At 41.5% G+C, this 13,961-nt stretch overlaps 1 protein-coding gene across 1 annotated transcript in view; it reads left to right on the top strand.

Moving 5' to 3' along the window:
• SERINC5 (serine incorporator 5) overlaps positions 1-13,961 on the top strand; it is a 131,183-nt gene that overhangs the window by 59,740 nt on the left and 57,482 nt on the right. Inside the window, exon 2 of the mRNA XM_029575654.1 lies at positions 10,702-10,869. Coding sequence (XP_029431514.1) covers positions 10,702-10,869 — 168 coding nt within the window. The remainder of the gene's footprint in view (positions 1-10,701; positions 10,870-13,961) is intronic.

The raw sequence follows: 13,961 nt of genomic DNA on the forward strand, positions 1-13,961 counted from the left end.
AGTAATTAAAAGTATATGAAAAAATGTTCCACTAGTGGAACATTGGTACCTAAAAGGTTAACACTGCTCTCTCTTCAGAGTAAGTTCCATTTACCATCACACATTGTCTTCTGTCTGTCAACCAGTTTGCAATCCAGGCCACCACCTCGGCACTCACTCCTAAGCTTCTCATTTTATTCACAAGCCTCCTGTGTGGGACCGTATCAAAAGCTTTTCTGAAATCCAAGTAGATGACATCGAGTGCTCTTCCTCGATCTAATTCCCTAATCATCCAATCAAAAAAAGTCAATCAGATTTGTCTGACAGGACCTTCCCCTGGTGAATCCATGCTGCCTCTGGTCCAGCAATTCTTCTGACTGTAGATAGTTCACTATTCTTTCCTTCAGCAGCATTTCCATTACTTTTCCCACCACCGAGGTGAGGCTGACAGGTCTGTAGTTTCCAACCTCCTCTCTGCTCCCACTCTTGTGAAGCGGGACCACCTCTGCTCTTCTCCACTCACTCGGCACCACTCCCATTTCTAAGGATCTATTGAACTCTCTGAGTTTTGTTAAATGAAAGATGAGAATCAAACAGGAAGCCCAAATTACAAACAGCCTCTTTGAAATAAAGATCAATACCAATAAAAAAGAGACAGAACTTTAAATTATTTTGTACTAAAAAATCAGGATCAAGTGAAAAACATATTGGCTCTGCCTTTTGAAGATTCAACATAAGTGAATTACAACTCACCCAAAACTGAACCAGAGACAATTTATATCATAATCTAGCACTTGAGAGACATTATTTCTAACTGGAAAAATAACTGAATATCGTCAACATAAAATTTGAACATTATAGCATTTTCATTTAATGAAATGCATGAGGATAAGTTACCAGTGGAATTCAAGGTTCAATCCTTGGTTCAGTTTTATCCAGCAAGGGTTGGCAACACAGTTCTGGAATGCCATGGATGTCTGGATGCCATTATGGATGTCTGGATTCCAGACATCCATAATGAGGAGATATGCATCTCATGATTATTCAGTGTGGATATCTTGAAAACCTGATCATTTTTCAGAACTCGAGGACAGGAGTTACTTAACCCGCTCAACAGTGTTTTCAGAAGAAGTAATGCAAAGGGACTAGAAGGGAGTGTGTGTGTGTGTGTGTGTGTGTGTATATATATATATATATATATATATATATATATATATATATATATATATATATATACATACATACATACATACATACATATACATACACACACACACTAACATATATATATATATATATATATATATAGATAGATAGATAGATATATTTTTTGCAGATGACTCTAAGGTGTGCAATAGGTTTGGCAGTGGAAGTAATGAGGAGGATAAAGAGAGCTTAAATGTGTGTCAACTGATCTTGTGCTGAAAGGTAGCAAGTTCTATATCAGGGCTCAAACACCTAGAGGTTTAGTACATCGTCAGAGTGAAGAACTGACCACCAAACAGGAAAACAATATTTCAATAATTATATCTGTTGACTTCAAGATAGTCTTAGGTCAATAGGATTCACTCCCAACTCTCGAGGGCTACAAACAGGTCAGGTTTTCAGGATAATCCTAATAAATATGCATGATATAGATTTGCATGCACCTGCCTCCATTGTTTGCAAATCTATCACATGCATATTCATTGGGGATATCCTGAAAATTTGACCTGTTTGACCCTCAAGGGCTGAGAGTTAATACCACTGACTTAGGGTATGCACCTAGAACTTAGTGGCAGCATTGTTGCACCTGAGTGAGATGGCTGACATTTTAAATCTCCACTTGATGAAATGTGAGGGAAAGAGAAAAGTCTGTATCAGTCACTCTTTTTATCTGTCTCTAGAGCTTAGTAGCAGTGTTGCTGCCCTTGAGTCAGGTCACTAGTTTGAATCTCTGTAGCCGGCCTTGATGAAATGTTAAAGAAAGTGAAAACCCACTGCTAGCCAAGCAATATGATACGGAGGTGAGTCAGAGGAATGCTAGAATGCCATTATATATATATATAGAGAGAGAGAGGGAGAACTGGCAGAAACAAGAGATGATGAGGGCTGGAAAAATCCTAGGCCCCAGGTCATGCGGGAAGCTAAAATTCAGCACCTTCCACCAATCCAGGCTAGAAAGGAGCCACGATGCTTTTAGGCCTAGAGTAAGGGAGCTGCTGCCACCGCTGAGATAAAGACCAGGCCTGAAGTGAGGGAGCTGGGCCTGGAATGAAGGAACTGCCATTAGCTTGCAAAAGAGTAGAGACTGGGTTGGGGGAAAGGGAGTAGAGATCAAAGTAAAATAAAGATGGGAAAAAAAAGAGCTATAAAGCACTTTTCCACTGGTGCCCAAGTTTTTTAAAAACGTTTTCATTCCTGTTTGGTAATAGCTCTGTACAGATGAGTGGTGAGGCTTCTAGTCCAGGGATGGTGAACCTTCTAGGCTTGGCATGTCAAAAAAAAAAATCAGAAAATTCCTAACTTGACTCTACTGGTGTGTCACCCCCCTCTCCCCCCAAACAAAACAGTCACAATTCTTTACATATTCATTTATTTACAAGAAAAATAGTCCCATCGTGTCTGGTGCTATGTATTATATAAAAAAATTAATTACAAAAATGAAAAACAAGTAAAACTAATAACAAAAAAAATTCATTATTAAAAAGTTTCATTCAGCACATTAATCAAACAGGATGAAAACAGCAATTATGCAGACATCCGCACCTGCTGACATATACACACACATAGGCGCACATGCTCCTTTGCACACTCTCACTCTCTCTCCTCTTAGGCAACCTCTAAATATATATATAAAAAAAAGTACTTACATTACTGACTAGATCAGCGATGGCGAACCTATGACACGCGTATCAAAGACACACCTTGATGTTTTGGGTGACATTGCCAGAGTCCACCAACACCTGATAAAATTATAGGAACCCCATAAGCCATTGCAATCAACACTAGGCCCCGTAGCAGCTGTGGTAGAGTGGGAGCCTCCCTCGTGGCTCTCTGCTCATGGCGATATTAAGTCTGAGGAACCAAAAGGTTTAAAACTTTTTTTTTTTTTTAAAGTGCCAGCTGCCAGGTTAGGGAAATCAACACTCATAAAATCTGAGTGTCCGTTTTCCTAACCCGCTGACAGCCACATCTCCTGGGCGCCCGCTGCCAAGGAGACACTAGGGACGCACATTTGTCTCTAGCACCTCCTTGGCAGCATGACCCCTCATTTAAATATTGAATCACGCCCCCAGGAGAGATGCCTGGGTGCGCATTAAGAAAGTGGCGCCCGTTTCCCATGCTCATTTGTTGCATCGGCCCCAAGGTCTTTAGGGTATTTCTGAAAATCTTTGAGCAAAAAGTCATATATCACATTTTTTTTTTTCATTGGTAACTTGATTGCAGTAGAATCACGGTGAGTACACTTAGAGGCAGTGCACACTCAGTACAGAAAAACAAAGTTCCTAAAATCACAGATGGGTTAATATCAATTCTGCACTCCCTGGCGGTAAGGTACGTTTTGGGCAGGAAAACTCCTCCCTGAACATTTTTCCGAGTAGTACCTGCAAATCTGAATTCAGATCCTGGACTCTAGTACTAGATTAGAAACTGAGTATTCCTCAGTAGATGAAGACGAGCAGAGCTTCTAGCTGATGACTTCCTCAGATAGCAACTCTAGGGACCTTTTTTTGGTAAGGCAGTCTTCCTCTGATTCCCCACAAAGATGAATCCTCTCTCTCCTATATCTTGAAGAAATGCTTTCTGGGACAGATGAGAAGTTAAGAATTATCTTCCCTCTCTTTTCTGGTTCCTCAGCACCACCCTTGGATCCAAACTCAAGAACTCCCCAATCCTGAAGGCATGGGCACCCCAGATCAGAAGTAGGATAGGCGATCCTCTGCCTCTGAAGAGACCATCCCCCACCAGTACCTCTTGAGAGATCGATCCCATGAAGAACCCCAAGGGCACAAGAGTTTTATTAAGACTGAAATATTCCACTGGGGAGTAACAAACTCTAGCCTCACACTCAGTGTTTGTTGAGACTCAGAGGCCTTCTAGTCAAGGACAGTTTAGTGACCTTCTTATGTTGTGGAAACACACAGCATTGACAGTCTGTGAATAGTATCAGTTCAACCCTTTGAATAACTTTAAATGAAAGTACCTGATGATTAAGCAGGACATCAAACTGTTTTCCGATTGTAGAAATTACAAAATAGAGATAATTGGCCATAACTGAATTGCAAGTGGCTCAAGTCCCATGGCCATGGACCTACAGAGTTGCAGGCAGCGAGGAAGTCTAGAGCTGTGTGCCAAAATCTAGCAACTAAACCATCTCAATATTTTAGTTAGAGCATAAATTGCTGAGAAATCATTCAAGTGCTAGTATTCATCTCCATTTTAGGTACATTTGGAAAACAGCTGACGTAGGCCATCACTGGCAATGGGTGAATGCTTGAGTAAGGCCCAGTCTCTATACTGTGGGTGGATTCTGGTTTATGCATCAGAATCGGCAGTTGGATTTTTGCAGTCTGAAAACTGATCGGAGTACAATGTAAGTCCCTGATTGCATCTCCTATGAGATTCTAGATGCCATTCTGAACGCTCATCTGAAAGTAACATAGTAAATGGTTAAGAATTATTTAGCCCACCCTGTTGCCCCTACCTATACTGAACTAGATTGTGTCTTCACCCTGTCTTGCTCTTACCGTTATGCACAGCACCAAGGAGATCTTTCAGCCAGGGCTGGAAAAATCCAGAGCACCCGGGTGCCTAAAATTCAGGCCTTTGTGCTCAATGGAAGAGACGTGGCAAGATCCCAGCAGAGGAGGGCTGTGGCAGCTGATGCCAATGAAGAATGACTAACTGGGGTTGACAGGTGAGGGAAGGAATGGAGGAGAAGGGAGTGGCAGTAGAGGGAGGGAAGGAAAGTGCTTGGAAATGGGGGGGAGGGGGGGAGAGAGCAAGAGAAACAAAAGTAAAAATGAAAAGCAAACCATATCTTCAAAAAATAGACAAAACAAATAGCCAAAAAGTATAGAGCAAAATAGCTCAAAAATAGTCCTTGGCTGCTAAAACTAGAAAGTCGAGCCAAGTTTACCTGCTGCCCATACTAAGGCGTTTGCTGTGCCCCCTTGATTATATACCAAATCCTTCCATTGCTGCATGCTGGCTAACTTTGCTGCCTCTTCTTGGGAACCCAAGGCAGCTGTACTGTTGCTCTGTGAACGTCGACTGTCATCTCCTCATTTTGATCCTCTTCCAGGTAGAGGAGCGTGATAGGTTCTATACTTGGTCCAAATCTCGTCCCCCTTCCCCATTTCTTATACTCCAAAGTTCCCTCACATTTTTTTCTTACCCACTGTTTTCTGAATTTATTCTAAGCCTGCTTAAATTCTGCAGTGGTTTTGCTAACTGTCCCTGCATCTGCTGGCCTTTCAGTAAACAAGTCTGTTCTTCTGCTGTTTTCTTTAGCCTCACGCCAAACTTCATATCATATCTTTTTGTTCTTGAATTTTGTTGGGGGTTTTTTTAATACAGAAAAAGATGTGTGCATATATTGACCACGTGGTAATGGACATAAAAAGGAGTCGAATTAGCACAAGTTTGGAAGTTGTGAGCTGTATTGCTAATTGTCAAGACTTCAACCCTGGCATAGCTTTCATATACAGTGGTGTGCAAAGGTTTATGCATCCCCCTCATCAAGTTGTATGTTTTCAAAGAATCTATAGGTGAAAAGACTCCACCTTAAGACGGGGAATTCTGGGTTCAGGCTGACTCCTATGGCCCGGGGATATAATGTAGGCTGAGAAGAGAACAAGAGGAGGCCCAGGACTCTAGGAATGTGAGTAAGAAGGGATAGGCAGCCCCTGGAATAGCTGACCTGTTTGTTTTTGGGTAAAATAGTAGAAAACCGCCCTTTGCATAGCTAGCCTGAATTTGTGTTGTGCAAACTGTGAATGCTGGTGATTTGTTGCACTTTAAATTAAAACACTTAAAAGAAAAAACTTTGACCGCTCATCTCTGTGCCACATATGGTGGTAGCAGCGGGATTTTCTGCGCTAAGCAAGGCATAGCAGGAATCCACACTTCAGATCAGAGAAGTTTGTTTGGAGGCCTGCCCACCTCTAAACAGTTGCACAGAGCAGAAACAGGTGAGCTACGTAGCAGCACAGAGCAGTGCTCAAGCCAGAATAAAGAAAAAACTTTTTTTTTTCTTTCCTCTGGGCCAAAAGTATTTGGGGGAAAAATACAAAGCAGAAAACTGTGGGACATTTTCCTGGGGCTTTGCCTCAGGGGTAGCCTGTGGGTCCATAACAGGCCAAGGGGGGTAGCCTGGCCTGAAGCAGTTAGGAAAACAGTGAGTTAGAGCCAAACAGGCAGGAGTTTATTTTGTGTAAGATAAGAAAAAGGGTTTATGTTTTCTTTCCCCTCCCTGTGGTGAATGGATCCTGGTGATTCAGGCCCTTGCTGAGGGACAAAGACAGTTGCAGACAGTTATACAGGGCCAGGGAGCGGAACAACAGCGCCTTCTAGAGAATTTGAGCACTCTACAAGCAACCTTGATTGTACTGCAGGAAGGTGCATCAGAGCAATATATATCATTTATTTATTTATTTATTTATTTATTTAACATGTTTTGTATAACATTCAGTTTCACCATCATAACGATTTACAGTAATCATAATAGATGGACAGAGTAACTTCAGGGTTTCTACAGAGATTATTAGAAGCTTTTGAAGCTATTGCCAAATGGCATATCATGACAGCTCCCATAATACCCAAGTTAAGACTGGGATAAGATCCGGAAACATTTCTAGTGAACTTTGAATGGACTGCTTAACTGGCTAGGGGACCTGAGGTTAACTGGATCATATATCTGGGGAAACCTGTTGACTGGTCCCAGCCAAGTGGCATATAAGTCTGCAAACCCAGCTGGGCAGGCTAGTTATCCTGATGTCAAGGCAAAAATATAAACTTCTTGTGAAAAAAAAATCAGCAGGACCCACTGTCAGGAGAGAAGATGCTGGACTCTGCCAGAGTCTAACCTGCAGACCACCAAGAGAGGAACAGACAGAAAGCAAGAAAATAGTGCAAAAAAACCCCACCCCACCCAAAATAGTGCAAACCCGTCATTCCTCTCCACCCCTTCCTAAAACTGAGCAAAAGCACCCCAAAATGTCTTGCTTGCTGAAACTTCTAGTTTTCTAAATATTTTCCATTCCCGAGCTTACATGCACGAAGCCAGCTGCTCTAGCCTTGTTCCCCTTTGGTGCTGCTGAGTATTGCAGCTCCAGCGTCTGCCTCGCAGCAGAGACATTCGGTTGGTAGCAATATTCCAAGTATTGTCAGTGTCTTGAGAATCCAGTTGTTGTGCTTTTTAGCAATCTGCTTTAAGTGATGGATGCCCTGGGCATCCACATTTGTGTATTCCATAAGAATGAGTGTATTTTGTGTTGAAAGCCTTTTCTTTTTCTAGTTTCAAGTGAGGTGTGGGTGGCTGTGTTTTGCAGAATTCGGTCCTTGTTCTTGCTCCGGAGATTAAAGCACTCATCTGTTCTGTGAATATGTGCAACTTATTTATTCCATAAAGAGCCAATTTTGATTTTCCCACAATTTCTGGAAGTAGAAAATATAAGTCAAAGCCCCGTGCAAATAAAAACTTGTGCAATAAAACCCTGATGGGGTTTTTCCATGTCTTAAATTTAACGTGTGCGGACAAGACCCACTCTGCTTTTTGCAGAAGATTGTGGTTATTTTCCAAGGTAGTTTTCCTTTCCTGAAGCTGCTGAAAATGAAATCCGGGTGCATAAACTGTGTTGCCAAAAAAATGGACAAGCAAAGTTACTGGCAGACTGTTTGCTTTTTGACATGAAAACTTAATCCGATCCCAGACTGAACTGAATCGTTTTCTAACTGCTTGACGGCTATAGTGGTTTTGCTGCCAGAAATATTGCATCTGTTTTGCCATAGTATGAGTAAAAGTATTGTGTGCAAGAAGAAAACATTCCCCTCCCTACAACCATATACATGCGTCAGTACAGGGCAGCGGCTTTATCTTCTGATATGAAATAAGTGACGTCCCTGGAATGTCGAGGTCAGGCCGAGCCTGGCTTCTGCATGGGGCAGAGCTGTTTGCAGCTTGGCCAGTTCAAATTGTGCTTTAAGTGTTGTATTTAGGAAGTCTCCTTTCAAATCCAATGACATTTGAAAATCCCTTTCCCCGCCCCCATCGTGTCCAGTTTTTCCTCTTGCACAGTATACTATACTGAGTGACAGTTGTATTATTTTTGGGGGTGGTGTGGAGAAACATTTTCAATCCTGATTTCAGACCGTCTTCATGGTGGGAGGGATTTCCAGGTATCATCTGATTTAATTCTTTAAAAATCCTACATTTCCTTGAAGAAAAAAAAAATTAAACTGAATTTTGTGAAAAAATGTTTCTGACACCATGATCTAACCTCCTTTAAATTATTAAATCCAAATTTCACTTTAAATTTCAAATTCTTAGGATATTTGGAGCTTAATGACCTTGGTCCTGTAATGTATCTTCAGCTCGGGGAAGTAGTGGGGCTATGATTATCAACACAGGACGTGCTTACTCAGGAATGCAACCAAGTGAGTCTGTGTAAACTGAAAAGTAGGTCACAGAAGGTTAGACGGGAAAGGAAGAATCTCTTGTGAAAATTAGAGCAGACTTAACTTACTCCCTGTGCAGACAGGCCGATGCAAAGCAGTGCGCACAGCTGAGCACACTGTTTAACCTGTGGTTGGACACGTGTTTTTGACACGCGTCCATAACGCCTTATGCTATAAGGGGATCAGCGCATCCAAAACTATACTGAGTGGTGGACAGAGCAGGCGTTAATTTCTGAGCAGCCCAAAAAGTGTACAGAAAAACAGACAATACAGCTTTTTTTGTACTACCTCTGACTTAATATCGTGATGATATTAAGTTGGAGGAACAAAAAGGACAGCCAATAAAAAAAAATGTGCCAGCAGTCAGGTTAGGAAAAGGGATGCTCTATTAAAGAGCATCCCTTTTCCTAACCTGTGGCTGTGAACAGGTTAGAAAAACGGACACTTGTAAAATTGAGCGTCTGTTTTCCTAACTGGCTGACAGCCACCTCTCCTAAGTGCCCACTGCCGAGGAGGCACTAGGGGCGCACAATTTCCCCATGTGCCTCCTTTTTACCGCGGTAGCCGATTTTAAATCAGGCGCCCCGGAGAGGTCGATTGGCGCATTTTGGGAGAGCAGGCACTCAGTCATGAGAGTCTGTTTTCCCCTGGGCTGATATTGGATCGTCCTGAAAGTTGCTGTGAATAGGAGGGCAGCTCTTGCTGTAAAGAGGGTGAAGAGCTGATCTGGCCTTTGGTTGCACAACGCTCCCATTTTAGAGCTTAAGAAGCCAGAAATTGACCAGTGTGTGCCTCCAGGCTCACTCGGCCCTTGATCCCCAGCTGGATACTGCTTCAGAAGCAGAGTGAGCGTACTGGGCATTTGTGAGCGAATTTACATGGTTAATATGTGTATAAGTTATACCAATCTATCTTATGAACTGTTTTTATGGGACTGAGGCAGGTTTTTAAATGGGCATAAGGTACTTTTTAATGTTTACAGTATGCAGCTAGCTGATTGTATTAGGTTTTACGACATGGCCAGTGAGCTAACTGGCAGGGAATTAACTGCATTACAGGGGGCTATGCAGAGCTCACATTTTTATTTTATTTTGTTTTTAAAGTTTATTTTATTTTGATTATGTATGCCTTTTAAATGATTTTGTCATTTTTGTTCTACTATTGATTTTATGAGTGTGAATTGGAAACCGCCTGGAAACTTTTGGTAAGTGGTATATACATTTTGAATAAATAAATCCCACTGAATCTACCCACACACAATTAAACCTAGTAAATTTTGGCCAGAAATTATTGTGGTTAATTTTACTTGCATACTTTTGAAAATAGTAAACTATGCACATATGTGCAAACCCCTCCACAACTCGCGCCCCCCCCCCAACACATCCAATGAGTCTGGGAAAACTTGCACACAACACACCCTACGTGTGTAAGCTTACCTGCATATCAGACGGACAATTTTGTAAAAGACCCCATTTCTGCATATAAAAACTCTGCTCTCAGAAATCCCTTTGAAAACTATCCTCTACATGACTTCCAAGTCAATTCTGCTAAAATCTCCGGAGGTCCTAAAATCCAAGGGTGAACTTACAGATGTTCATGTACAAGAGTCTCTTACTCTAGGCAAAATTTTTTTCAGTTGTGCAACCAATGCAATGATGTGTTTGTCGTGTCAGTGCACAGATATGTAGAAAAAAGAGCACTTCCTTTTTTATTGGGCTATCACCTACAACTTGTCAGATTGACCTTTTATTTTTGTCCTACCAGAAATAGAAAAGTATTCCATTTTTGATTGGATGGTTTAACTGTGTCCTGATGCCTGATCTACAGGACTGTAGTGAAGTAGTAATGGACATAATGCAGTGGTACACTGGAGTGCATAGGGACAAGGTGAATTGAAGGTCACATAGTTAATAGCAGACTAGGCTTTAGGACCCTTATCTTACAGAGCTTCAGCAGTAAGAATATTATCCCAGTCTACTGTTACAGTTTGCAGTGCATTGATCTTAGAAGAGTGCCTGACCTGAGAAAGCTGAAGAGTTCCTCCTTTTTTTGTTTTCACAGCTGGCTTGTTGCCTCGGCTCTGCGGCATGTGGCCTGTGCTGCAGTTGCTGCCCCAAGATTAAGCAATCAACAAGCACTCGTTTTATGTACGCACTCTACTTTATCCTGGTGTCTGTCATCTGCTGCATCATGATGTCCCCAACTGTGGCTGATAAAATGAGCGAGAACGTAAGTAGAAAATACAATGGAGTACTATCTGGTGCCTGCAGGCAGAGAGGGGTGGTGAGAGCACTGCAGTGGGGTTTGCAAGTTTCTGTTTGCGCAGAAAATGTTAATGTGTGCTGTTGGCTATAATTATGTAGTAGTGCCACTGGACCAAGGACAGGATGAGCGGTTCTAGCAAGCCAAAGATATGAGTGATCGCTTACTTAGAGTAAGCAGCACCTACAGTAGACTAGAGTACATATTAATGTATTCTCAATCACTGCTAACAAATATGGAAGGCAGAATAGACCAAGTGATCTTAACCAGAGAACCGTGGGCAGGAATAAGATGTTCTGGAGGCTTGCAGGAATCCAGGGCTCTGACTGGCTGGAGTTTGGTGATTTTATAATTTTATTCTATAATAGTTGGGTGGGATACAGGGGAATGTATAGCTGTGATCATCTCTGTTTGAAACCCTGCAAAACAAGAATAGAAGACTCCCTAAAAGACCAGGAAGGCAAAGGTTGGCAGTCTCATATTTTTTATTTTTCAGGGTTGTAATTGCCCCCTAGATTTAAAAAAAAAAAAAAAACAAAAACAAGAAATGTCATACTAAGGATTCAGGAGAAATCATCAGGTCTGGGCTCCCATCTACCACTGATGCTTTGTGCCCTTGGGCAAGTTGCTTTATCTCCTCCTGTCTGTGTATCTTTTCTTAATATGGCTTCCAGTTCAATAAGTGAAATTGTTTATTGGGCTAAGCCCAGTAGAATGGGCTGTGTTGGTGTTGTGTGCCACTTGATTTTAGACTTTCTTTGGGTCTGAAATATATTGGGCCTTTCTCACTCGGAGGCAACACTTGGTGAACATGCAGTGGAACAGCAGTGTTTCTGTAGAACATAAGAACATGCCATACTGAGTCAGACCAAGGGTCCATCAAGCCCAGCATCCTGTTCCAACAGTGGCCAATCCAGGCCATAAGAACCTGGCAAGTACCCAAAAACTAAGTCTACTCCATGTTACTGTTGCTAGTAATAGCAGTGGCTATTTTCTAAATCAACTTAATTAATAACAGGTAATGGACTTCTCCTCCAAGAACTTATCCAGTCCTTTTTTTAAAACCAGCTACACTAACTGCACTAACCACATCCCCTGGCAACAAATTCCAGAGTTTAATTGTGCGTTGAGTGAAAAAGAATTCTCCAATTAGTTTTAAATGTGCTACATGCTAACTTAATGGAGTGCCCCCTAGTCCTTCTATTATCCGAAAGAGTAAATACCCATAAGAAATTGCCATGCTGGGTCAGACCAAGGGTCCATCAAACTCAGCATCCTGTTTCCAACAGAGGCCAAACCAGGCCACAAGAACCTGGCAAGTACCCAAACACCAGAAGATCCCAGAAGATCCCATGCTACTGATGCAATTAATAGAAGTGGCTATTCCCTAAGTAAAGTTGATTAATAGCAGTTAATGGACTTTTCCTCCAAGAACTTATCCAAACCTTTTTTGAATCCAGCTACACTAACTGCACTAACCACATCTGGCAACAAATTCCAGAGCTTAATTGTGCGCTAAGTGAAAAAACATTTTCCGATTAGTCTTAAATGTGCTACTTGCTAACTTTATGGAATACCCCCTAGACTTTCTGTTGTCCAAAAGTGTAAATAACGATTCACATCTTCTCTTTCAAGACCTCTCATGATCTTAAAGACCTCTATCATATCTCCTTTCAGCTGTCTCTTCTCCAAGCTGAACAGTCCTAACCTTTTTAGTCTTTCCTCATAGAGGAGCTGTTCCATCCCCTTTATCATTTCGGTCGCCCTTCTCTGTACCTTCTCCATCGCAACTATATCTTTTTTGAGATGTGGCGACCAGAATTGTACACAGTATTCAAAGTGCGGTCTCACCATGGAGCGATACAGAGGCATTGCATTTTCCAGTTTATTCGCCGTTCCCTTTCTAATAATTTCTAATATTCTGTTTGCTTTTTTGACTGTGCAACACACTGAACCGCCGATTTCAATGTATTATCCACTATGATGCCTAGATCTCTTTCCTTGGTGGTAGCTCCTAATATGGAACCTAACATCGTGTAACTATAGCATGGGTTATTTTTCCCTATATGCATCACCTTGCACTTATCCACATTAAATTTCATCTGTGATTTTGATGCCCAATTTTCCAGTCTCACAAGGTCCTCCTGCAATTTATCACAATCTGCTGGTGATTTAACTACTGTGAATAATTTTGATCATCTGCAAACTTGATTGCCTCACTCATCGTATTCCTTTCCAGATCATTTATAAATATATTGACAAGCACAGGTCCCAGTACAGATCAGTGAGGCACTCCACTGTTTACCCATTTCCACTGAGAAAATTGCCCATTTAATCCTACTCTCTGTTTCCTGTCTTTTAGCCAGTTTGTAATCCACGAAAGGACATCACCACCTATCCCATGACTACTTTTCCTAGAAGCCTTTCATGAGGAATTTTGTCAAATGCCATCTGAAAATCCAAATACACTACACCTACCACTTCACCTTTATCTACATGTTTATCTTTTGAAGATACCTCCCTCTGAACCATGTGCTGCTGAGCGACTGTCTGCTTTCCCCTTTATTCTAGTTTAAAAGTTGCTCTATCTCCTTTTTCAGTTTTTTTCTATTTTCCTCATTTTATCAAAATTTCCTTTTTGAAAATGTAATGTTACAACTGTAGATTTACATAGTGTCCCCCTTCCAGTCATTAGTTCAAACTTGATCATATTAAGATCACTATTGCCAAGTGGCCCCACCACTGTTTTCTCTCTCACCAAATCCTGCATTTCACAAAGAATTAGTTCTAAAATAGCTCCCTCTCTCATTGGTTCCTGAACCAATTGCTCCATGTAGCAGTCATTTATTCTATCCAGGAACTTTGTCTATAGCATGTCTTGATGTTACATTTACCTAGTCGATATTGGGTTAATTGAAATCTGGAGCACAACAAACAAACTGGGAGTCAGTAGATAACCACAGAAATAATCTAGTAACAAAAATTGTGGAAATCGCAATATTGTAAATGTTAGCCTAAGAAGGTGTCAGCAAGCCTGACGTTATATGTCTTTATAGCAG

This window comes from Rhinatrema bivittatum, chromosome 1, assembly GCF_901001135.1.
Source record: "Rhinatrema bivittatum chromosome 1, aRhiBiv1.1, whole genome shotgun sequence".
Lineage (NCBI taxonomy): Eukaryota > Metazoa > Chordata > Amphibia > Gymnophiona > Rhinatrematidae > Rhinatrema > Rhinatrema bivittatum.